The 27,785-nt window shown below is 41.4% G+C and overlaps 1 protein-coding gene across 1 annotated transcript in view; it reads right to left on the reverse strand.

Moving 5' to 3' along the window:
* Positions 1-394: 394 nt before the first annotated feature.
* The window catches only part of cfap221 (cilia and flagella associated protein 221), a 41,583-nt gene continuing 14,192 nt past the window's right edge, over positions 395-27,785 (reverse strand). Inside the window, exons 21-26 of the mRNA XM_076723763.1 lie at positions 27,610-27,679; positions 27,300-27,400; positions 24,638-24,730; positions 24,441-24,539; positions 23,201-23,381; positions 395-710 (exon numbers count right to left, since the gene is read on the reverse strand). Coding sequence (XP_076579878.1) covers positions 23,246-23,381; positions 24,441-24,539; positions 24,638-24,730; positions 27,300-27,400; positions 27,610-27,679 — 499 coding nt within the window. The 3' untranslated portion in view covers positions 395-710; positions 23,201-23,245. The remainder of the gene's footprint in view (positions 711-23,200; positions 23,382-24,440; positions 24,540-24,637; positions 24,731-27,299; positions 27,401-27,609; positions 27,680-27,785) is intronic.

The following is a 27,785-nucleotide window of genomic DNA, read 5'->3' on the forward strand; positions in this document are numbered from 1 at the left end:
TTTGGCCCAGTCTTAGCTTGTGAAGTGGTAAAACCACTGTACAGCATAACCCCAAAAGAGACAAGCATGTCTGTCCAGGACTACCTCATTTAAAAAAAGGGCAAATGATGAAGCTGTGAACAGATGAAAGAACATGTCACCTATCTTACACCAGGTGCCACAACACAAAGAGGGACTGCTACTTAATAAACACAAACAGAACCAGTGTGTAACCAAAAATGATCAATTCTGAATAATTCCCACTTGGAAGAAACACAAATCAGGAGGAAGAAACGTGACGTTTGAAAAGAATGAAAGTACCTTTAATAAAATGGTGGTATGAGGAGACAGTGTAGCAAATCACATGTTCAGCTGTGTCTGAGTAAAAAAAAAAAAAAAAACCAACACATTTTGTACCAAATCACATCCTACATGTATAAATGCTGAATAAGCACTAATGGTGTCACTTCACCACTCAGCTACTCAGTTAATCAGTGAGTCAGTCAGGGACAAACCATGTTTGTAGTGGTGGGCCCGCAGTTGTGGTCCAACCAAATGATGATGATGAAAATGATTTTACCATAAGTCTGACCAAGCAAGTCTGCTAGTCCACATGACTTCTTCATCTTGATGAGGATGACGGTGGGTCTGGGATCCTGTTCAGTGTGGCCAGGTTCCTCCTGATGTTCCTGGGCTTCTGGCTCTGAGATGGTGTGCTACCTCATTTCTTCCTGCAGACTACACACACACACACACACACACACACACACACACACACACACACAGAGGAAGCAAATAAGTGGGTTTGATATATCTTCAAGAATTATGCAGCAAATACAGTCTGTTCTTTCTCTTTGGTACAGCCAGGCAGTGGTAGCTAAATAATATACAGTTAACATACTGTATACTTAGATTTGTCTTTAAGTTTCCAGCTTCACTCTTCTGGTTATCCAGGATGACAAATGTTATTTTTACCAAAGCAAATAACCCAAGGAGAGACACCTCAGGACAACAGCTGGCAATATGGAGGCTGACTGCCAGCCACGTTCTACAAACGTTTTATTCTCAACCCGGACAAACTTTGAAATAATAACCATCAACGCAACACGTGACATGCTGCCAGTATTACTGCTTTGTGAGTGCAAAATATTGAGTAATAAAGTGTCTTGGTGCCCAACTCAAACCTGCATCTTGTCAGTCCACTCTCTGTCTGCCTCCTTTGCCTCTGTTGTCTTTTTTAACCAGAAGGTGCACATGCATACACACACACACCACTGTGCTTAGTACATGTCGACCAGTGTGCCTCATTCATGTTTTTCAATGGATTTTGGACGATAGCCAAGTCGAATGTAAAGCACATTACAAACACACACAGCAGGCTCAGTGAGCATCGCACACAACAAATCTGGACAACATGAAATACAATATGAACAAATATTAAATACATGTAAAGGAACATTTTCATAAAAATGATTCACCCCTTCCCACCCATCAACATATCCACTCACACCTACCCAGACAGACAGACAGACAGACAGACAGACAGACAGACAGACAGAGAGATGGAGGCACTGGTTAGCTATAAGCTTGCTTTTAAAAGACTGCACAGTGGTGGTACATCTTATGTTATTTAGTAGTTTGGTCTAGAAAGCAGGCCCATAGAAACTGAATGCACCTTTGCCAGATTTACTTGTGATCACGGGTACAGCCAGGAGACGAGTGCCTGATCTGAGGGTTCTGGAGGGTTTTTAAGCAGTGAGCAGATCAAAGATGGATCCTGGACCTAGACCTAGAGGTGATTTATAGACAGTGGGCAGTATGTTGAAATGAGTTCTGTATTTTAATGTGAGCTAGTGAAGTGATCTAAGCATATGAGTAATATGTTTGTTTTTTCTTGCCCCAGTGAGTACTCTGGCTGCAGCATTTTGAATGAGCTGGAGCCATCCCACAGTCTTTTGGGAAGTCCTGCAAGAAGGACATCACGGTAATCTAGCCTGGAGGAGATGAATGCATGAACCAGTTTTTCAGTGTCTGACTGAGACAAGATGGATTAACTTTGGAAATGTTTTTTAGGCGGTAAAATGTTGTCCTACTTATACTTGTGAAGTTGAATTCTGAATCCAAGGTATCACCAGAAACTGCTCATCTGGTTTCAGAGAGAGCAAGGTCAGTTTGGAGTGGATGTCCTGTCTCTGATCTTCAGGGCTTACCACAAGGATCTCAGTCTTGTCTTTGCTGAACTGCAGAAAGTTTTGTGTCATCCCGTGTCACTGATACAGTTGATGAGTTCATTTGGTCAGCTGTGTGTAGACAACTTTTTAAATATTTGGAGCTCTATGGCACAGAGGAATAAGATGCGTGCGTGTGTGTGCGTTGAGACTAGAGGAGAGCTGGAGGATTTTTCAGGGTAATAATAAATACTCAGAACAGAACATAAAGCTGCTCTTTGTTGCTGGCCTGTTAAACTGTGTCAGAACATGACTTTCGTTTGTATGGTTCTGCTTGTGTGTTCATGTGCTTGACAATGAGTGAGTCAGAGAGGCGGGCGGAAAAAGCGCATACATGCTTGTATTTTTGGATTTAATGGGGTAGTGTGAGCTTTCAAAATAATCATTGAGAACCAGGAGGGGTGAGAGAGGGTAGAAGAGCAGGTGTTAATTGCATGTTTTCCGAGGGTTGAGCCACAGTGTGTGATTTTTGCCAAGCGCTGCCTGCCTTTCTTGAGTGCAACATGTCTTAATTGCTCATTCTTGTTGGCAGGAGGAGACATGCAAATCAAAATGCCATTTGGAAACCTTTGGAATATGGTGCTATGACTGGGCACACTCTCATGTTTTTGTCATATGCTGCATTGGTGCCTGGGGTAATGTAAATGCCAATTAATTTAGTTTCCAGTGTATATGTGCTCGTATTACTAAAGCTTGTTTTTGTATTTTTGCAGAACCAACCCAGAATATTTCAAAACAGCACTTTGGACTTGATTGTGTTAGACGCTGAGGTCTGATTGGGAAACATTTCTTCATCCATTTTGAGGTAAAATCATACTTGAGATAATAATCTTGTCAAGCAATACACACAACATTGGTATATAATCTCCTTATAAAGATGTTTTTTGCTAACGTGTTAGTAAACAGCTGCTTATCTACACATCCAGCAGACTCAGACCAACATTAGTATACAGTACCTTAGCATTCATTATATATTTTCCCTCTTTTAGCTCAGTTCTGGTTTCAACACTCGCTATATCCTCCACTATGTTCACTAGCTAGTTGCTGATGTGTTTGCTGAGCAGCGTACAGTGGGTTTATCAGAGGTAGGGGAGCTACCAAAGTGAATGATAATTTCATAATAGGTTCATCACCACCACATTAAACCTTTTTTTTATTTTGCTGCTCTGTGTCTTTTTTCTACCTCCTGATATAAAACAATAATGATATCGTCTATTTCCCCATCATTAAACCTTTAGCTGTGAATGTTTAAAACTACCTGCATCTTGACTGGTCTGTCTTTTCCTGGGAAGAATTCTGTCACTCACAGGAGGCATAATTTAGAGCCTGCAGCTTGTTTGGAAAAAAAAAGCAGCATAAAATGAACAATGACAGCCACCGCTGAACACAAGCAAACAGACAAAGAAAAGTGGCCATCTGTTTTAGGTTTACGTTCACAAAAGAAAAGAAAAAAATCACTTATTTTCGGCCGTTTATAAACTTTATAGCTCTACTGGAGATGACAGGTTAGAGCTGCCAACAGCGCCTGTGGAGATCACATTTGTACAGCACCCACCGTCTGTACTGTGGAGTCATGCACAGGCGCCCACAGGCTGAACTGCTGAGTAAATAACAACCAAATAAAAGAGACTGTTGGGCTGCTGATGATGTTCTTACCCACTTTATGCTGGGATTGCATCATGAAAACATCAGCTGTTGCGTTTCATTCGCCCACCAGATCCCACCAGCCGCCACGAGCCGCTGATCTGTAGCCAACGAACACGACTGAAAAGACAGATTGCAGTCATGGCTTACATGCCGAGCCACGCGTCTGCAGGAACAGTTCTCTCAAACTCTATGCTGTGCCGACAGCGCTCAAACTCCTATTATAACCTGAAAGCAAGCCAAAGCATAAATAATATAAATGGCAAAATGTCCAAAATGAAAAAGAAAAAGAGGGGAAAAAATCACCCCTGTTGACATTCAGGAAACAATTACTTTTGTACAGAGGCCAGGTTGCACACAGACCAAGACCAGATTAGAAAATAAACCCACTGTCCACTCACAACAGACTTTTAAAAGGACACGAGCAGCTGTTAGAATAATTACATACCCTTGCTTCATAGGTAATAATGATACTGAAAGTACCATTCATACTATAAAAATAAAGGCACGCTGTCAAGTCCACTTGAAGATAATTGACTAGGTGCTGCTGAATCCTCCAAACAATAATGCCTTATTGAAAATACAAGACAGCAAACAGCGGGCGACTGTATTTGTCATGCGTGGAACATCTGCGTGGAAATAAATGTAATGTTCACAAGGAATGTTGTCTGAGAAAACACTACCCCGAGCTCTGAGCTCGTCAGCAGACGACTCTGTTCCTGCCTGAGCAGAACGGACATGTATTTTCAGTTCTCGTCAAAAATAGCACGAGGCCTGTTCCACTCCAGCCACAAGAGAACCAAAGAGTGGGATGCAGTTCCTCAACTCATTACAAAGCGACAGTCTGCCTTATTGGTGTCACAAAGCTACACCTTGGAGAGCTCACACCCCAAACAGTGTGCTGCTCTTGAAGTGTGCAAAGCATACATTCATTTAAACTTTCCAGTTATCCTGGGGGAGGGTTTGTTAGGATGCTTTTATGTTGCAGCAGAAGTCTTCAACAGCTAGTGACTGAGCAGGGTTTATGTGCTCTGTTCGAGGCCTTTTGATGAGGTAAGGAGAGGGACACTAACTCCTTGATCTTGATAGAACGTACTCACCAGATAAAAGGCAGCATTTGCTCAAAATGACCAACGTTAGATATCAAAGTGGAAAGGAGCATAATGTTCTGACTGCAGAGGAGGTGGGAGGGAGCTGAGCAAGACCGGGGTCTCCACCCATCTCCCAATAAAGGGTAATTTAAATGTTCCCCGTGTTCTAGTGAACCAACTGTTATGATTACAGTCAGAGTTTCTCCCTAGAACCAATTGGGGGCGTTAGCAGCTCAGCTATTTAGAACAGGTTCAGCTCAATTTACTGAATGTTACTCATTTACAGCTCACCCAAAGCACATGTGCAGTAGGTCTGAGTTCAAACTCTCATACCTGGCCTTCTGGTGGCATTTAGGTTATGTCTGCATTACAGACTGTATTAGACGAAAGCACAGGTGCAGTTTAAACCACAGATACTGAGGACACAGCAACGGGGGTTAAAGCTGCTCTCATTGGTTTTACAGCCTGCAAACTTTACTGTTTGGTTCACTCTCACTGCTCTCATCTGTGTCGTTCCCAGGAACAGGAAACAGTTTTGAGCAAAAAGAGGCCTGATGAATCCACCATACGCTTCCTGTCCAGCAAAAAAAAACGCAGAAAGAGGTCGCGACTACTCGATAAACGGTGAAAATCATTCAGCAGTTAAAGATCCAGATATTTCATCAGAAATGGTTAAAGGCCATAACACGGAGCTAAAAGGAGAATGAATATGTGGTTTCATTCATCAGGTGGCGAGAACCACAGCTCAACATGAATGCTAAATCAACAACTTCTTTCCAAGAAACCACGTGATTTTGTTCCAGAAGACACAGGTTTAAAAAGCATATGTGATGAATGGAAAAAAGGGGCATCGCTCATCAAAACATTGCACCATTGCACCAATAGTGTTCATAAAGTCAGAGTACCTTTAACTCAAAATCTATTCTCTAATACTCTACTGTGAATTACAGTAGTCAGAATAGAGATGAATGAGTCATTTACACACAAGCAAGATGTGAAATGAGTCATTTTCAGCTACTGTGGGAATCTGGATGTCTTCATGCTAATCAGTGACTTATCAAATCACCAACATATTGGTGAGTCCACACCAAAAATCATATCATTTTCCACCACAAGCCAGCACCACTGATCAACTGACTGGCTGTTTAGCTTTAAAGCTTCAAGGACAGAGAGGTTGTGTTTTGAAAAATAATGACTTGCAAATTCAATAGCAGCCTCCAGAATAAATGAGACTGAAGCAAAACACTGTTCTTGCTGTAAAACCAAAAAAGTAACTGAATTTTCTGGCCATTCTAAAGGCACGGCTTTATGGTTGGTGTGTCGGTCCAGTACTTTAATCCAGACTCAAATATCATAACACTTTGAATGGATTTCCTCGAAAGGAGCATTCTTTTGGTCTAATTCCTAGCTGCCACCCAGCCTGGTTACAGTGACAACAAAATTAGCAGAGCAGGCTGATGTCCTTTTCCCCAACAACTTCCCCCAGCTCTTCCCAGGGGAGTCCTGAGTGCCCCCAGGCCAGCTGGGTAATCCACCAGCACATCCAGCATCAGTCCGTGCAGGACACCCACAAAGGGAGGTGCACAGGGAGTCTTTCCCAAGCATCAAAATTATCTCAGCTGACTCCACCACAGTCCAGTACAACATCCACATTAATGCAGCTGCTCCCTCACATAAGCAAGACCACAAGATACCAGAACTAGTGCCACAGCTTTCAGAGAGCAAACCAGGACCTCAGACCTTGAGGTGCTGATCCACATCATATTCAGACAACAAACTGCTCCAGTGCACATGAGTGATCACAGTTCATTGAAGCCAGAAGGACAGTATCATCGGCAAAGAGCAGATAACACCCTAATGTCAGTGAACTGGATTCTCTCCAGACCTCAGCTGCACCTGCATACCCTTTGAATGTTACAAAGAGAGAAGAAGAAAATGAGCTTAAGGTTACTGTGCTGTCCATCTTAAATGTGCATTGCCTTAGAGACACAACTCCAAATGGCTTGCAGCAGTGACCCCTGGCAGTCTGCACTCCTACAGGATTCATTCAGCAGCTTGGCCAAAAACCTTTTCCAAATCCACAAAAAGCACAAGCAGGCAAATTCTGTGAGCCCTTTGATTCACTAGGTCTGTTTTATGGTAAACAACTGCTCTTCAATGACAGTTAAACTAAACATTCCTCAAGTTAAATACATCTTCCAATGTATCTATACTTTCTGCTCCATGATAAATATGGAAAACAAAAATAAACCACTGATGAATTAGTGCAGTCACCACACATAAATCATTCTAACTGGATACTCTATGACTCTAAGTACACAAAAGCTATGACATAGGCAGTGAAGTTACAGTTTATTAGGTGGCAGGGCAATTGTGTGTGTGTGTTTGTGTGTGTGTGTGTGTGTGTGTGTGCGTGTGTGTGTGTGTGTGTGTGGGTTCATGTGTGTCTGAGAGAGAAAGAGAGAGACAGAAAGAGCGTGGTAGGGAAATCAATATTTCATCTCATCAAGTGTTTATGTGAAGCGCCAAGCAGTAAATATCACTGATGGATGGTTAACAGTGGGGTGAGAGAATGCACATTACACTAACAGGTCAAGGTCTTTCACACACACGTACACACACACACACACACACATGCATGCACGCACACACACACACACAATCATGCACATGCAAAAAGAAAGAAATAAAGAGAAAGAGACCAGGACTGGCAATATCAAAGTTTCTTCTTGTGAGGACATTTGGTCCTCACAAAGACAGCCAGAATACTGCACACACACACACACACACATTCTCAAACACACACTCTCAAACACACACACACACACACGCACACACACTCTCAAACACACACACACACACACATGCATACTGCAATAGCAATGGGTAACCCTCAGTAATCCCCAGCCCTCTCTGTCTCTCCCAAGCAGCTGTGTCGCTCATTTCTTGTGCCTGTGACTCTACATGCGTGTGTGTGTGTGTGTGTGTGTGATCCCCGAGGGATTCGACAGCAGCATCGCTGACAGTGATGACAGCCGACATATTATTACTCACCACACGCACTCCTATACACATATATAGGCTAAAGTGACCAACTATGTGTATTTAAACTCCAGATATGGAGGGTTGCCTCAGACTACCTGGGAGGGGGGGATTTCATTTTCACCGATTTGTCGGCAGATTTGCCATATTTCTGATGCTTAAATGCTTTTGAACAGTTATAAAAAATCACATGATGGATTGAAATGGAGCTGACTCCAACCGTGCAATGACGATAAACAACCTGTGAGGGTGTGTGGGGGTGTGTGTGTGTGTAGGAGCGAGTGAAGGCATGTGGGTAGAATAAAAAACTGTCAGGCAGTATACAGCTCCATTGACAAATGCAGTGGGAATGCACAATGTGTCTGTGCTTATGCTCCAATGTGTTGCATATGGCTACACACTGGCTACAAGTTAAACTAACGAGAAAAACTTGAAATGCTTTTAGTTTTGGCATGGATGGATGTTTCCAGGATGATCTGATGGCTGAGAATATAAAAATGGACCACATTTTACAAGAGACAACAGCCATGCCAGCTCTGTGAGGCTGTACTTGGACACTAGTAGGTAAATGGTACTGTCAGCGTGCTAATATGCTCACAATGACGATGTTAACATGCTTATGTTTAACAGATCTACTGTTAACCATTTTTTCCATTTTAGTTCAGCATCTTAGTATGCTAGCATTTGCTAATTAGCACTAAAAACAAAGTGCAGGTGAGGCTGATAGGAATGACATTTGTTTTGCAGCTATATGGTCACAAAATATTGGACAAATTAGAATTTTGGAAAAATGGTAGTGGTAAATCAGGGGATCACACAAATTCTTGTCAACTGTTGAGATATTTCAATCTGCACCAAACTAAAACTAAATAAGCATATATGAAAACTACTCGACCGGTACTCCACAGAAAAACTACATAAAACAATAACAAACTTAATAGCTAAAGCTATACATACACAGTAGTTAAGGCAATCGCTGAACATGTTATCCAAGCTTTGGCTTACCAAACAGACCATTAGCCACTGTAAGCTCTCTGCCCATGCTATGAAGCCAGTAGGTCAGCCTGCACTCAAAGCCTGTTGAGTACACTTCCATTCAACCAGCAAATCTCTATAAGCAGTCAGGAAATAGACCGTGACTTGGGAGCTTGAGGGTTGGAAAAGTGGGCTGATGACAGGACAGTAACTGGTCTGAAGGCCCAGAGTGGGAGGGGAAACCTGGGCAGGTGGAGGGACTGAATGAAAAACACACTCTGCAGCTTTAGCAACCGCTGCTGACATGCCTTTGAGCAAGGCAAAACACTGAGCCCAGCAGCAAAGAGGAGAAGATTTCAATGTGTGTAGCTGCAGAAAAAAGCAACAGCAGCAGGTACAAGAGGGGCACAAAGAAGAACAATAAATCTAGACCACAATAAAATCAGGACTGGTGCAAATCTACCAACAAAATACTGCATTAATAAAAAGTAAAGCTATTAAAAGTTGATGAAATGTCAAAATCAGCTCCACACTTCACTGGCAAGCAGTTGGTATTGGTGCGCAGCTCCCAGCTGTGAGCGTGTGAAAGTGTGAAAATCTCCTCCCCGAGGCCGCTTAGAGCTTGTCAACAGGAACGTGTTAATAAGGGTTAAATAAGAGCTGAAGCTGACGATGTCTCATCTCTTTCGCTCCTCGCCTGTCTTCGTCACATGTAGGTGTTTGATTGAAGAAAATGAGCTTTAGAGAAATTTAACGAGGAGAGAATCTCCATTTTTGCGTGTTAAGAGCACTGGCTATGAATTAAATATCAACACATAGAATCCTGAATGCAACAGACATCCCCTACCAATGATACTGTATCTGACAGTAGTGAAGCCTTTCGTAGAAACCCAAGTCATAATCTGTATCGGAGATTAAAACTGTGCTATGGGCCTAAATCCTTCCCGGAGCGCATACACACGCTGATGAAGCCCTGCAGCATAAATCCCACTTAGGCAGCTCTAAAGCACGCTTTAATTGAAAGCATTCCACATATTTAAAAGGTGGCTGTCGCACTGCAGCCACTGCGGTACAGTAACAAAACAGCATGTGCATGCGATGGAAGTTTATCTGGGATCAGGGTGAGACGGAGAACAGGATTCCACACTGAGAAACAACTGTTTGCTGCTGTGCTGTAGTGATCTTCACTGTTCAGCTCGGTACGTGACATGCATGCACAGCTGGGTTGAGTACGTTTGTCGCTTTAATTTCGGCATGTGAGCTGTCACACAGCCTTAACACTGTCAGCCCATTCAGTTGTGTTCTTTGGCCTTTATCTTGTGTTGTCTTTCCTGACCTTTCCACGGCCTCTCTAACCACTTTCCCTCTCGCCCGAGGTCAGCTCTGCACGCACCGTTAGCACGTGCACCAACAGGAAAATGCACCATTAAGTGTGTAGCTTCACAAGATTGAGCTTCCCATCATCACCTGACTCCACAGATTAGACGATAGTGAAATTGAGTGTCAGGGTTAAATCAAGTTGTAAGCTGGTTTGGCTTGTTTGTAGCTTGGCGACGTCCGCCTGAGGCCACGGAGATGGAGCTCGTGAGTAACACCTGCTGTATCTTTAAATAAATCAGAAAAGTGCTGAGAGCAGAATGGGATTTAATACGCAACACATAGGGAACATAACACAAATACAACCTGAGACATCAGGATTCAGCCGAGGTGTCAACTCTGAAATAACATTGACTGGAGTGTCATATTACACTGGATGCCAATTAGCTACACATGACAGCGTTATAAAAGGGGTCACATAAAGAACGGCCCAAGATCTTACAGCTATTTACTATAAGCTGTAAAAATGGCTGCAAGTATTAACAGCGAGCTATTAACAGCTATAACCTCAGAGAATATCTAAAATTCAGCACATACTTTCTCTTGCATTTTTCATGGTAAAAGGGTTGCCGTCTTGTTTGCTAATTCCAGTCGTTTTTTAACCACGTCAGCAGCGTGGCTCCAGGGATGGCGCTGTTGGTCAGTCTGTCCACCACTTTAGCACTGACTGAAATATCTCAGCAGCTACTGTATGGATGGCCATGAACTGTTGTACAGATATTCATACTCCCTTGGTGTATACTGACTTTTTCTCCAGCACCACTATGAGTTCTGTGGTTTTGAGTGACATAACTATTTAAAGGATTGCCATGAAACATGGTACTGCCATGCATGCATCACTCAGGATGAATTGTACTAACTTTGATGATCCCTTAAATTTCCATCTAGCACCATCATCAGGTCAAGATATGAGCAGTACTTTGGGTTATCTGTGACCAAATACCTGCAAAGCAAATGATTTTCATCCGCCTCAGTAGTACGTTCGTGTTAATTAGCCAAACTTAGCGCGCCAAGATGATGAACTAAAATGGTGAGCATGGTGACTTTACAGCTGCTAAACACCAGCATGTTAGCACTGCCTCGCAGAGCTGCGAGCTGTAGATTCTGCATTCATTCCCAAAAGGCTTGTATTATTGCTTCAATAACCTTTATAATAATCTTGATATCATTTCACAAGATTGAAAAAACATGGATCAATACATCCCTGTTGAAAAAACTAGCTCCCTTGAAATGAGTATAGAATATCTGATTAACAGCGGTAAAGTACAAACTCTGCCAGGCAGTTAAAAGATGCATGAGCCACACATTATCTCATGTTCTCACCGCTTTAAACAACATACTCTCACTTGTACTCTCTCATCTTGAGTACAACACTCAATTTAGGTTCATTAAGAGACACAATTTCACAGAGTTGAGTTTTATCCATACTGCCAGGTTTGTTCTCCTCTAACACAGCCAGATGTGTTCACTGGATTTTTACTGTCACTACTAAACCATTGCCTGTGGAGCATTTTATCATGTCAACCCTCAAAAATAAGTCAGTATATAGTATTTGTAATAATAATAATAATAATAATAATAATAATAATAATGTTTATTTGTATGGCACTTTTCAGACAAGAAAGGCTCAAAGTGCTTTTGAACAAAGAAATGACATGCACCAAATGCTTCACATAAAAAAGACAGAAATGACATAAAAACAGGGATGAAAAATTAATGTCAATTATTTACTGTTAATACTGTTTCAGGGACTTGCATCAGTGATGTTTCCCTTCTTATCAATTAACAGCCTATGTGCAGTTACTGACAGTGTGGTGAAACAGAAGGCTGAGTTCTCACCATCTCCAATCATGCTTCCCCTAAATCACTTCCTTAATGAGGCTTCATATCATCACATTTCACTATATGCTGACGACACCCTGCTGCACTTGGCAGTCACGCTAAATGAAACAAATGAACTGCTTCACAAACATTAGAGACTGGATGTAAACAAATGTGTCATGTTTGAAAGTCTTCCTGCCAAATCTCTCCTCCATCCACTTTATTCACACCTGTCTTTAAGAATATTAACTCCCTATTTAGTCCAAGTAACAGTTTTGAAGGGCATACTTAAAGGTTTATTTGGTCATGTTTTTTCCAGTTCTGATAGAAGCTGATGTCATTGAGAAAGAAGGGATTCTACATGTTTTTATTTAAGACTTATTTGTCTTTTTATTCCTGTGCACAATGCTGCAGGATGAGTTGAGCTAATAAAAGCATACAGCATATCACCCATGTATGTATATCCGTTATCCAATCATCTGTTCACAAAGTGGTGAACCTCGCTCCACTCTTGTTTGTGAACAACTGAGCCTTTCCAGGATGCCCCTTTCATACCCAATCATGATACTACCACCTGTTACCAATGAACCTGTTTACCTGTGGTAAAGGTATTTTTTGGAGGATTTGGAGGATTCCACAACTTTCCCAGTCAGAAAAACATTAAAATATCTAGTGTTTGTGCTGTTTTCAATTGAGTTATGTCAAAAAGGATTAGCAAACTACCACATTCTGTATTATTTATTTTATACAGCGTCCCATCTTCTTTGGAATCAGGGTTGTACCTGCATTGTCTGTTTGTTCACTGCATGAATTCAACTGTTGGATAACTGCTGAAAAGTTTGACTTTTCCTGTTGTATTTTGTCATATTTCATGTCATCCTGTTAGGTCCTCATCTTTCACAGCTGTTAAGCAGTGTTGTAACTTTCTTATGAAAAGTTCCCTCCAGCGGTCATTACTGATATACTATCGTGGAGACTGGTATGGCAGAACATGTATTTCTGCAAAGATTTAGTACAAGCTGAGCAACACAGGATTGTGGTGTTTGCCCACTGTGACAGCATACTGTATGTGAAATGCTGCAGGACAGGAGAGAGCAGGCAGAAATGAGAGGAGTCCAGACCTGGCACCCTGGTGATATCTTAGGATGATAATGCACAGGCATAATTGTCCTCTATGATGAAACTATCAGCTCCAGGTAATCTGGCTTTCGGTCCATCTGTCTCTCCAACACACATAAAACCCTTAGAGGCATGGATGTTTACCCAAACACTATTTGTTAGACTCTCAGTTGAATAAACGCAATATTCTAAAGACTCTTATTTCGACAAATAAAAAATAATCCAATGACTATTCTAAGGAGGGTACTACTGATCCGAACTGCACTGATTAACCATCATACATCACACCATGTCACAAAAAACAGCTGCCAGTAAATTTTACTCAGGTCTCAGTAAAACTCTGCATTATTTATTAGAACTTGTTTTGACTTCTGAAACAGTTGGATAGGCATCAACATAGGTTAGTTTCTTATGAAACTGAGACTTTTGGCAGACTCTACAATGCTCACTCAGCCGGTACAGCTACAAAAGTGACCAGCTCATCTGTCAGTGAGCAATGTGTGTGCAGAGCCGTAAATCTGTTATTGTGCCATTCTGGTGAAGAAGTCTGAGTACAGAATCCATTTACTTTATATTACAGTTAAACAAACCAATGCAGCAAATTCTGAAAAAATCTCATCAAATAGTGGCAAAAATAAAGCAGTGACATGTTTACTGACACTGTGTGGGAATACTGTTTGACAGCACTACACTGATGTCATGTAAGACATTGAAACTCAAATTAAACTTCTGTTTTTTCACTTCCCTCCTCTGTAACCATAGTGTGTGTCAAACCCATTTCATTTTGTGAAGACAGACACCTGAACAATGGCACAGAGGGGAGTTATCAACAACTTGTGCTCTAATTAAGTCTGATTTTGGCAATTTTGATAGCTGGAAAAAATTGCTATTACCGCTGCTGTTCAAAATGAGGAAACAAGAGTATAAATCAAATTGCATGTGTTTTGTAAACTCAATTACATGAAGAAGAAATAAGAAAAAATACTTCTCAAGGTCAAGTTGAAAGTAACTTGACAGTAAAGGCGGCAAAGTCTCTGATGATTTTCGAACATGTGTCTCTGCCTGATAAAAATCAAAACTGACAACCTGTTCTCACATACCAGGATGAGAATGTAGTCACAAAAGGCTCCGAGGTTCACCAAACACACTGTGATCTCTGATTACGGCAGGACGCCCAGTGCATAGCAGGATTCGCAAATCTGGCAGTGATTAAAGTGAAGCTCTCTTGCTCAAAAAATGTCAGATGGAGAGGAGAGGAACGGAGCCAGACTTAAAAACAGACAGCAAAACAGTCATTTTAGTACCAGGCACGCAACCAGGAAAGCCTGAGCTGACTATTTTTCACATCATTTAAAAAAAAGTGTGTCATTTTCATTAACATGTGCATTTTTCACATTGTGCGTGTGTAGCGGAGTGTGCCAAATATTTCATACTAGCAGATTGCTGCCAGCAATATGTGGGAGTGTTTGGGATCTCATGGATTGTTCATGAAAACATTTAAATTTCAAATACTGCACACGCTATAGAAATCACAGTCAAACATGTTACCAATGGTGCCACTATTTAACTATGACATTATTGTATTATCAAGGACTTTGCGTTTGGCTAATAGCTCATGAGCTGTAGAATTCATTTTTCTGAATTATGGTTTTTATATTTTGTCCAACACCTCTGTAGTGAATACGACTGAGACCTCGAGGACACTTCACCACACACTACAGCACACCCTGCTTTACCTGTTCCACTCTAAAAGGGACCATTTACAAAATGGATATCATGCTGTATTGAGGAAGACTTGTGACTAGTGATTGAGATCATAGGCTCATTAGGGTGGACTGAAATGTGCGGCAGCAACGTGCAAACTCTTTGAACAATTCAAATGTTTGCAGCAGTGGTAAAGAATGTACTGTGAGGGGAGTACATGCTAAGACAGTATGAACTGTGACGCACATCTTAATTGAAAGGATTCCTCAAATCCCACAGTGTCTGTTCGCCAGTGATATTTATAATATTTATTTACACAGTGTTAAGAAGAGCTAGCAGGATAAACAGACTGAAAAAGATGGTGGATATTCTCTAATTGGAGGGACATCACAAGGAAAGCAGAAGGATTTTTAGCTCCCAGATCAATTCACAAATTTAACTTTTATTCAGCTGTTGGGCCGACTGATGATGAAACTGTTGATGTTGTCTCAAAAACCACTGACTACCCTGTTTTTTTCTCATTTTCTCATCTTGACCAGGTCTCCCTTGACAGCAGGGCCAGTCTCAAAGGGACTAACCTGCATACAATCAAATGAAATGAGAATGGAAAGAAAGTATTTAAAAAAAGAGGAAACGCTCACTGGGAATACCGTTGGCTACAATGGGCTTTTCTAGCTCAGTAATTGGATAGATCGCTTGGAGCCTGTAAGCTTACTTCACTGTGTTTGTGCTGTGGTTACTACGATAATTAGTGGTAAACAAGCACCTGGTAACCACCTTTCTGATGTTCTTATGTTGTTCTGTGTCTCACATACAAAAACAGCTTTTCCTACAGCGCTCATGCATCGGTAACCCCCGAAAGCAACACTCTTCACTGGAGTCTTTAAGTGGCACTGACTCTCTTGGGTATGATTGTGAACATGGCTGCGAAATGAGGTGAAAAAAAACCACAAGAGCCACAGCAGACTCGTCTCGGAGAGCACAGATGATTGCAAATTAGCAATGCTAACATTAGCAGCCATGGCAGCAAGTGAGCAATTGTGATTTCAGTTCAAATGGGCAAACGGTTATCTTTGAAGTTATCTTGAGTATGACAGACGCAACACTGGCCATCAGCACGAGGAGATTAACAGAAAGACCTCAGTTTCACTTACTGGGGATTGGCTTTAACTGGAAGAAATCCACCAATGTTAAGACCACTTAGGGTTTCTAATTATCTTACACTACAAAGGCACTGCTGTCACACGGAGAGTGATAGAAGAGCAGGAGTTCTTCTTTTGAAAGGATTATCTGAGCCAGTGAGGCAGGTCTTGTGCCAAGAATTGCAGGTTCAAGTCTCTCTAATGACCCTAATTAAAAAGAGCCATCAAGGATATTACAGAAACATGACAATAATACTGCAAGGCTGGACTATAATTAACTGCACTGGCTTTCACACACACTTCCACTTCAACTGAGATTTCAACTGCTTGTACCAGTTAGGCGTCAGCTGACTGATATTTCAACTGCTTTCGTCTCTTATTCCTCAAAGGACAATGCAACAGCTTTCACGGCTTAAACATCAGCTGACGCTTCACTCTGTAGAGTGAAACATCAGAGATTAAAAACAGATGAGCTCAGTTTCTGCAAACTGAGATTTCAACTTCTTCCAGCTTAAACTGAAAATATTTTAACTGCCAATTTCAGCTTCTTTCAGTGTTTGGATTTCATTTACCAAAACAACTACGGCTTAAGCAGTTTCACTACACACTTCAACAATTTCAATTTTTTTAAACGGCTAATTTTCAGCAGCGAGCATGTTATTTTTCCCTCAAAATTGTAGCCTTGTTTCATAAAGACGAAGATTATTAGATTTATACTAGACAGACACTCAGTGCATCCTTGCTTTATTTCACCTGCTTTATTCAGACTCTGTTTTACACTGTTTTACTTAATGGTTCCATTTGACATCCTTGCAATTTGCTGATGCACATTAAGACGATGATTCCTCATTGTTCTTATCACATTTCCTCATCTGTGAGGTTACTGCATGGTGGTGATCAGTTGTTAGAGAATGCATACCGTACAGGTGCACACATTAGGCATTTGGATCCCACTTGCAGGCTTTTATATTGCCATTTTTCCACAAAGAGAGCTGCACCACAGCTTCCTTTTGGTGGCTGTATACTGAAGTGTGAGCGCTGAATTACCCGCTGACACCACGACGCTCTGAATGCTTTGCAGGTGTAGAGGCTCCACTCCAACTAGATGAACTGACACATGTTAAGTCAGCTTGCCTGTACGCTGCTTTTATCCTCTATCACTGCCTTTATTTCATTTGTGCTTAACTGTCTGCAAAAGCACTTTGAAAACTCAGTTTTAAGAGTATTTTATGTTATTACTGTGTATTTCAGCATCCCTTTCTCTTGCTTTACTGTCTTAATAAAACATTTAAAGAACAGCCCACTCTGAATCACAATCACTTCATTTGCAAAGTACAGGAAACAGCAAATTGCTTTGGGGGCGTAAGGTGCAGATATTTTGATAAACCTGCAATTTCATCGGAGTACTGACACATATGATGCAAGTAGAACAGGGAATTCTCTAATAAGGCAGCAGGAACTACTGCAACATGCCAGCAAACAACAATGATTTGGGTCTTGACCCCGACATCTTGTAAAGCTCTACCTTGAACAGAAAAACAGCTGAAAATAGCTCCCATTTCCTTCTCTGGGAAATGTCTTTATGAAGATGTACAACTGAGATCAGGAAATGCAGATGGCTTAATGAACGTCCTCTTATCTCTGACCATGAGGCCGGAATAGTGAACATTTAGATGTATTAAATTAATTGAATGAGGTACCAGGAAACCATGAAATCCAGCGATACAACCCTGAAAGCTGCAGACACACTCGACTCAGTTTATTTTCCGACCCTCCAGAAATACCCCATCCAAGGTAAGGCCAGCCCACTCTGCTTGACAAAAAGGGATTTCATTTGCTGCTTGTTTTTTCCCCCATCAAAAATCAACATTTGTATTTCCGTCCGCTGAAATGTCAGGGGGATTTATGTGGTCCCCGTTTTGTGCCGGTGGCCTATTTAATGCTACAGTGCACACCCCTCACAATCTGAAATGAAAGCATGGGTCTTTATGTAGCCAGCCATGTTCACCACCAATCAAACTGACAAGGATACCAAATTCAGATTCCTGGATAGCGCATCTTTGGAAAAGCATTTCCACATATTGACATGAATCATATTTCCAGTCTGTCACAGCCTGAATTAGACTCGCTAAAAAACAATAACAGAAAAAGTGATGTGATTCTTTACAAAAAAAAAAATGGGACTGAGGCTTCACCTGTGTGACAAAAGTAGTTCTGGGGTCTGTAGTGCCACTTGGTGGACAAGTCTGTAAGCAACTCTTACTTTAAGTGTTTTTTTTTTTTCTTTTTTTTTAAAGAATCCCTCATAATAGCTTCAGTTTTCTAAGCACTCAGTGTGTGCACATGGCTTGAGTACTTATTTTGTGTGTCTCTGAGAGAAAAGCAGTTCTACCTCAAGGACATTTACACTGAGAGAGAAAAGCAAACAAACCCTTGGCTTCATTGCAACATTGTGCTTAAGAGTACCCAGATTCCATTTAGCCTTTTTTCTCAGAATCCAGAGAATTAATCCCTCTGTCAACTGCTTGAGTATTGGGTCATTTCCTGTTTGGATCCTCCTGTGATTCAGTCATCTCCACTTTCAGCCTAAGAAACTTCCAGTTGTAATCTCTGTGATCTGAGCTTCGAGCAGAGGTAAGATTTGAAAGAAACCATCTAAACAGAGTACATACAAGGTTGTTTGAGCGATTTGATTGGGCCAACGCCCGCAGGTCATTGTTCACCTTCAGCTGAGACTATCCCCCCTCTGGCTTGTCTCGGTCCTGTACCACAGGTTTAAATCTTTCCAGGAAATTGAATTAAACATTTGACGGTGTCCTCCCCCCCAAAGACATCTCGGAGCGTGACTGTGTGCAGAATCTATTCCATCACATCCCTGTTTCTCTGCCTTCAGGCCATGAAGCCAGGACGGCGGGGGAAATATTTCCTTGATGAGAGATGGAGATTTGTTAATGTGCCAAATCCATTGTGGATAGGAAAGCACAGCGACTTGCCCAATCAGCTGTAGACCAGAGCTTTCATTTATTCAAGCGACTCAGAGTCCATCATAACTCTTTAAATATCCCCATTCCATTTTCTGTTCTGCAGAGTTATTTGTAGCTTTTACATATTTGATACCATTTAGTAGAAGCTAACAGTAAGGAGTGATCATTTTAGAAAGCTAACAGAGACTGATAGCATCACACTAGTCAGGGATGAGTCACAATACAGCAATGATGCTTCACTTCAGGCTATGTCAAGGGTTGCAAAACACTGACATTTCAAAATACAACATATTAACACTGCAAACACAAGCGATAAAGGCTAGTAAGTGCAATTTAGGGAAAGAATGTGCACTAATTAAGAGTGAGCTACTCTAGAACGAAGGAGTAATTAACTCAGAAGTTCAGATGTTTTTTTCACAATAGGTTGGATGAGTAAAAAGGCAAGTGAGGGCTTAGTATGATCAAGACAAAAAATGTACATGACATTTAAAGGGCAAGTCGTTAGACGAGACATCGGGCCGCCATTCACATTTTTACTGTTTCATTCAGCACATAATAACTTGAGCTGAAGTGCGTCAGACACTGAAAGCACAGCACCTCCACACACCTCACTCAGAGGTGACTCACAATTTTTGCAAGATTCAGAAAAAAGCTGCAGCTGATGGTCGCGTGATAAAACAAAAAGACGGCTTTTCGCACCACAATGATAAGTGGGCCCGTGAGAAGGACTCTACTAAATTGTCCTTTCTGAAATCACACAGCACTCAAGTTGCGACGCCGAGTTTGTGGCTCGTTATTTTCCCAGGACCACAGATCACTTTTGGTTTGGAGTTGAGTGTAGCCATTAAAAACAATGTCACAAGGTATCGAGCTACCTCTCAGTAATATGAAACCAATGAATTTTGGGTCCTTTTCTGAGATCTGAGCGCTGTCAGAGGGTAGATTTGAAAAGGTTGATCAATGAATAAATCAATGAAGGTTAAAAGCTCAAAAGAAATGGAGCACATCCTCCCTTGTCTTCACACTACCTTTCTAGCAGACATGAAGCTGACAGAAAGCAGAATCCCGAACAACTCCTGAGTACTTTGACCTGATAATCTCTCAAAATTGTTGAATCCAAATCTATTTCAACCTCTGGTAGTAACTGTAAATATTACACTAGACTGTGCTGAAAGCTGTATGCTCTACAAAGGCACACAGCAGCACAAAGGCAGTTGAGAAAAGGGTTTAAAGTTTTCACTCTGGAGGTTTGTTTAAAATCAGTATTTTTCATTTACAGATAAAATGAGCAGTGACGTAGTTTTAGCTTAAGGCTAGCTGACCAGCTAGCTTTCGTTGGATGCAGATCAGTTGCGTTCCCTCTCCAGCTGGCTATCTTCAATCTTTTTTTTTTTTAAATGGTGAAACAGACATCACAAGGGCAGATTTTGGTGTAAAGTAGTTACAAAACTTCAGATCACCTGTTGTTGTTTCTCTGATGTGCTTCCATTACATGGCCGCTTGAGAGGGCAACTCACAGGCATGTTCGGCCCGGTCGTTCCTCCCATTTAAGTGCACTCAGTTCTGACAGAGGCAGAAGTGTGCTGTCGCAAAATTTAGATCGGCCTTTCAGAGATTCTGCTGTGCAAATGGTTCAGGGCACCCTACAGCTGTCACAGCCATTACGCTTCTCTATCATCAAGGATGAGTCGTGGAGCAGACTCAACATGACCCTCCGCTGAAATTCAGTGAAGATGTCAGGGTTATTATTCTGAGCAAAGGTGTTTATGGTAGACAAACAGCTGACGTGGCTCTACGGCTGAGGAGGTTTTATGTTTGTTGTCTCAGTCATGCACAGTGACCATCCTCACATGTTAACAAACTCTCCTTTGTTGAAGACACAGACACGAATCAAGCTCAATCCAAAATGATTTCAAAAATTAGGAGCCAGGCTGTATTCCTTTTAAAAGCCTCAAGAGTTAGTGCTTTATGTTCCAGGCTAAACAGCTCTTGCGCCTCAGATTCAAAGCTCTACTTGAAGCCATTCCAGACACAGACGACGCCAAAGACTTTGTTCAAAGTCGGACCACATTTATTTCAGCTTTTGACAGAAGTTGCCGGGTTGCCAGTCAAAGCATTTCAGGGAGAACGTAGTATCTCTGAGGGGCCATTACTCTGAGGCGAAACCCACCAAAAACCACGACACAATTTCTCACCCAGGCAGTTTTAGGGAGTAATTCAGTGAAAGGTGTGAAGTGAAAAGCCGTCGCGGGGAAGAGAAGATGGAGAGTGTTCAGGGAAGAGAGAGAGGGAAAGGGGAAAAAAAGGATGCTGTTAAAAGCCGCAATCAAGTCTGTTGCTTTAGGTTATTCTTGGTTTGTCCCAGGAGTGGTAAATAGTGGCCGATGGAGTGCAGAGGCGGCAATAGAGGCAGATTATGTCTCACAAATGTTGTTTTCTCATTCTGTCCTGTTTCTTTTAAGATTTTGGAGGACGGGTGGGTCATTCTGGCGAACATGCCAATGGGGGTGGCTGTTTTCAGCCATGGGCTGACCCACAAATTGGGCTTACTGAAGCAAAACAGCCCCTGTTTTCACTGCTGTGTCTCTAAGTATGGAGAAAAGAATAAAAGCAGCTACTGTACATTCACAGGGTGAAAGCGTACAGTGAAGTGAATGTAAAAGGAACCTCTATATTTCCAACACAACACCATACCTTTTGCTCCAAATGATAGATACTGACTGCTGGATGAATTATACAAACTGACTGTAACAGGAGTGTGCTGCTGTACTGTATCGCCTCATTCTCTCTCTGTCTCTTCACACACATCAAACCTACACTGTCTCTCTCTCACACACAAATTTCTGTTACTATTAATACGCCATCTATTACTTATTAAATGTATATCATTACTGTGGCTTTAATTAAATATGTGGCTATTGCATTGCTTCCTTTGAAGCACCCATTCCAGGTCTAATTCTGTACGAATGCATAAATTACGTGAGAGTTAGTAACACAATTCATTTCCGAATAGAATTTGTCGCTTTTAAGCTGCAGTGAGAACAAACACACTGTCCTTCAAAACCCACCCTCTACTGTCACCTCACTGTACGTCTGACTGATCCACCGTACGGCTATGGGCTGTAGTATTCCTCTGTGTCCAGCCTCATGTCTAAAAAAATGTGATTTTTAAAAGAAACAAAAACGTGCGTCTGCAGAAGGGCGTTTCAAAGAGGCGCTGTTCTTTTTATTATATTTCCATGAAGTGCACAGCCATTAAATGAGTGCACACTCAGTGAAGGACAAATAAATGGGGTAATCTGACTGTAAAACTCATAGAGCTGGAGCTCCCTCTAGGGGGGAGCGCAGACACATACTTTACTCCATCCCAGTCAGTTTACAGGATGTCAGCTCTTCTGGAAATTAAATTCTGACCTAAGCAGCTTTCGTTTAACACTCGCATAAATATGGACTTTTAAATGTTGAATTGAGGTTTCAAATAAATGTAGAGCTAATACCAAGTCCTTGGATGACGACAAATCAGTGGGCAAATATTAGAAGTTGAATATTACAAATCAATGCTAAGAAAAAGGTCGTCCTTTTTTGACTTGGACGACATAATTAGTGATGGAAACATCTTCTAAAAGCTGCAGGAAAGACTGTCGTAGCAGTGGAAAGCATGGGAATGGTATTTAACATATTTAACGGTCACCAAAGATCAAATATGACACTATCATTTGCAGTCCTTTGCTTCTACGACACCTTAAATTTCAGCCTAAAAATGCAGAATTATCATTTTTAACGGAGCACATTTATAAGTAATGTGATGTGGCTTCTTTGAATATACTGTAGCTGTGCTTATACATGGATCTGTGTGGGTGGAGGGATAACAAATTCCCAGGCTTTGTGAGTGCACAGGAGGAGAGCTGGCTGGTAATTTTGAGTGGGTGGGAGGGAGGCTTACCGGTGGGCGAGGAAGTAACCAGGTTTTATTTTACAGAAGTGGCAGGGCAGACAAATGTAGAGTCTGGTATGGGAGAGTAGGATGGGTATAATGCATATCTGTAGTCCTGCGATTGTGTTTATTCGTGTGTGAGTGTGTGTGCACTCGGAACCTGTTTGGAGGTGTGTTGCTGGAAGTGTGCTGGGGGCTGTTCTGCCTATTCACAGTCCTCTGCTGGTGGGGGAGACGTTCTGTCGGCCACTCCAAGTCGCTTCAGCCTGCTCGTTACTCTTTCTCCCATCTGGTTGAACTCATACGTGTAGGTCGCCTCCATCTGAAGCTCGCTCTGGTGCCTGTGACGGAGAAATGTAACATTACAAATGGAAGGACTGAGGAATTAAAACTGGTTCAGAGGACTGATCGGTAAACTAGAGCCATGATTCTAGAAGGCATCCAAGCCGCGATCAATTTAAGCTCTCATAAGCAGTACTGTTGATTCAGAAAATCAATTGTGTACATTTCAGTTTAAATTAAAGTAATCCTCACCATATCTTTTATTAATTTGTGAAAATATGATGAAATGTCTGTCACAAAGGGCTGAAACATAAAAATATAACAAATCTAATAAAACATGAGTATGATAAGAATACATTCAAAACGTTTTTTCTTTTTTTCTTCACTGCAGTTTCAAATTAAAGTCGTCTCTCCCACATCATCAAATCACTGCATGATAAGATGTGATGACAGGGTTAAAAACATTTAGAAACTATGAAAATGTAATAACTCCCTGAAAAAATTAAAATGCAGGATTTTTATATGATAAAATGTCCCTCCAAGACACCTGAAAACATGCAGTATCTGTTGCAGTATTACATCAAAATAACAGCAACACATATGAATCTGATTAATAGTATGATGCAAAGGATGAATTAATGTGATAAGAAAGCATCTTAGCTTCTATAAAACAAAGCAAACTGAGGTCAGGCTGAGTGCGACTTCCGTTCTGAGTCTTTGCTAGAATTATACAAGGCTGAAACCTCAACCAAGCAGAAAATCTAGATTAATGTACAGAGATAACAATATAAACAAGTCAGATATCTTCCTTCTGTTCCACTCTGTTCCTGCTCCCAGGAAGCTTTTGTTGGAAGGAACTCCAGGTGCACAACTTGCACATTCATTAACTTCATGTCAGGACTTCCCCTCTGAAAGCGATAAGTACAACATGTTTATCACCCGTCCCACAAAGCACTATCTGTCATGTGTGTGGCTACACTTGAACATTCATCCTATTTATTGAATGAGTAGTGCTTCCTTTGCGTAAATAAGCATCCATTGTGTCTAAAAGCCCTGTTATCTCCAGCATGTCTACTCTGTTTGTCTTAATAACACACACATCATCCAAGTAGACTTACGTTTCTCTGGTGAGGTTTCTATTGGAGACCAGAGCTTCCCCAGACAAGAACTGGGCTCTTATCATCTCTGGCGTTAGTTGGACTCCTGAGCCTTCACACCTGCACGCAGAAAAACTTACAGTCTGAGCATGAAAGCAACATGAAGAAAAAGCCTCCAACAAGATAATCAATAATATGTCGATGTTATATGTGCTTACGGTTTGTCCATCACTGGTGCGACATCATCGGGAGGGCCAGTGAGAGGAGGAGGTGCCGTGAGTGGAAGTAGATCTGTGCTGTAGTCTACAGACCTGTAGAGGACACACACACTGCTTTGTCCCCCGAGGAGCCAGACCACACAGATATCTTCTCCATCTTAGATGAAAACACTGCTTCGGGTTGTTTGGTATCTCAGTTTGAACAGGAGTGATAAAAGCACACCCAGGTGATACCAGTTAGGGGTAAAATGGAATGAAACCACTGACAAGCTACAGGTTTGCTCTTGGATGTAACCCCACTGTGAGCTCTGAACTGAAACGCCATAATGACCGGGGCCTGGCAACATGACCAGATACACAAACAGTGTGTAACAAGCACGGCGAACTGGGTTAATTAGTGATTTACTACTATAACCGGTTTCAGGAGGCCAAACAATATATTAGATATAAGAGGCATACTGTGTCATTTTAAACAATATTTCAAGACAAATTTCAGGTCAGATATGTGCACCATTTTTAATTTCATCTCCCTTACCCTCAATCTAAATTACAAGCTAACATTGGTTTTGTCATTTAGGTAGCTCAGTTAGCTGCACAAAACACACCTGGAGGTTACTGGGTGCAATATTTTTTCTTAGCACTTAGGCTCACTGCATTACAAAAACACTAAAGTTGCAGGCTGGACAGCTAAACAATGAACTGAAACTCACTATAAAGCTCCTTTAAGCCACAGGAAGTTGCAGATTTGGGTAATAGTTTCAGTGCCACCAGCTCCAGGGGAATTCAGATTTTCTAAGCTTTACAACAGTACAGGTAAGTGTGCTGTAATCAGTAACTCACGACAGATTACTGAAAAACAAGCATTTTAATCAAAGTGTCATGTATGATGGGTTTCAGTTGCAGCTCTACGAATCTGTGTGAATTGCAGTAGTATCGCTGTAAAATAAGTCGTCTGTTCCAAGAGAGTTACTGTCTTTTGAGTCCTTTTTTAATCATTCACACATCCTGGATGAGGAAAATACAGCTCTTTCTCCCACTGTCAAGTTGCTGTCAACTTCATTTTTATCTTCTATTATGACCACCTGACATAAATCATACTGTTGGTGTTTGTAATATAACCGGAGACACTGTGAATGTAACCAGTGAGGCAGGGATAGAAAATTAATAACACTGAGCAGGGAGGCTGGGGGGGGATCACTTCTCATACGAAAAAGAATATATTTTCAGTTATCCTGCAGATCATTGCTGACAGGTATAAAGAGAATACTTTGCCTTGCCAGGCATCTGATTATGTAACATAGGGAAGGTGAGGAGAAATGGGAAGTAGATAGAAAGGTGAGGAGAGAGAGCTGTGGCAGGGCTGGATTCATGTTCACAGTGGTTGCCCAAATTACTTGGGCAGCTTGTCAGATAAGGGTTTGAAATAGTTTCAGATCTCACAGGGAACACTGCTTCATTAGCTGCAACTTTAAATTTCTATCATGCAAGACAAGCTACCATGTACATGAGCGTATTTTCTCAAAGGGGTCAGAAACAGGGTGTTTTGTACCGTGGGATTTGTTGTGACAGGGTGAACAGAGAAGCATACGGTGCACCACAGAGCCCTGCTGTGTTCACTAATACAATACATCAAAATATCATAATTTATTCACTGTCCATTCCGGCTAAAGACTGAATAAATCATTATTTCACAGTGTAAGTGAAGAGAGTGTGCAGGGCTCTTTGCCTCCATATGACCTAGATTGTGCACACATAAAGTATTTCACTTGAGGTATACCATGGTATGACAGGAAAGAATGCTTTTATGAGAATAAGTCTCCATCTCTTCATCCAAATGTATTTACTATAATACTTAATCATATTTTTGTTGAAATAATTAAAACAAACTGGAACAAAGGCAAATCACTGCAGTAATATCAAAGCACATTACTTCAGTTCAAAACTACTTCAATGAAATCTAAAGGCTCTGAAACCTGAGGGAGAAACCTGATCTCACCACAGCACTCACATATCTTCATATGTCAAATGCTAACATAAACAAAAGCAGTTTATTTCATAAAAACTAAATCAAATACCTCTCCAAGTGATCAGCTCTTTAACCAGTAACATGAGCCTGTGTCTTACAAACCCTTCTAATTTCACTGACATGTACATCTCAATGTATCTACAGATAACAACTTAAGATCAAGAGGTCAATCACGGATTGATCAGATGTGTGACTGCCACACAATATATTGCCAATGAACCTCAGGAAGTGATTGTCACAATTGAGACACACTCCGCACTTGTCTTTCTCATCACATTTTTGAAAATGCTTCCTCTGAACATGTTGAAAGCTATAACTGAGTGATTATTCATCTTGCCATCGCAGGGTCATGAGTTCAAATTCTTCCATGGGTGGAAAGATATGGACTGCGTAAGTAAACAACAGCATGTTCCGCTCTGTAAACATGTCGTGTAAACATGTACTAGCATTTTTTGATCCCACATGGTGAAGCATGGGAACTTGGGAAACTCTGAGTGAACTTCTCTTAACTTCTAGGTGGTTGCTATCAATATGAAGGCCTTCTTACTGCCTTGTTCAGTAAACTAGAGGACAAACACTGTCCGAACGGGCACAGATTGACACTGTACTCAGTGATTAAGTGCAGTTCTGACCTACCTGCGCACTGCACAGTCACTGGTGGGAACAGGTTGGTTGGACAGACAGTTTAAGGTAATCAAATCAAAATTCTTCCATGTCATGAGCCCTCTGATCACCTCCTGCGGTTGGTGAAGGGAAAAGAAGCCACATTAAAGCAGGAAGGGGGTGCTCATATTTCAAAAATGCCTCTTTCAATTATTAGACCCTTCAGTCAAGCGAAAGAATGATAAATACGGTACTGAAACAACTTGGTTCAAGTGCTTTTACGATAAGACTAAAAGCATTCCAAAGAAGCTCACAAACTGCCAAGTCTCTGAAAAGTAATCACCTTTCGGTCCAGAAACTTCTTCTGAGCATGTGTCCTCATGCCACACGCGTTGCCCTCTGGGAATGTATGCCTGAATAAGGAAAGCATTTATTCTCTGTGTTTGGTCAAGGAACTATCAGGCCTGTAGCTGGGCAGCTTATTCCCACAAACATCAATTGACTAATGTTGTAATGTTG

This window comes from Chaetodon auriga, chromosome 23 (genome assembly GCF_051107435.1).
Source record: "Chaetodon auriga isolate fChaAug3 chromosome 23, fChaAug3.hap1, whole genome shotgun sequence".
Classification (NCBI taxonomy): Eukaryota; Metazoa; Chordata; class Actinopteri; order Chaetodontiformes; family Chaetodontidae; genus Chaetodon; species Chaetodon auriga.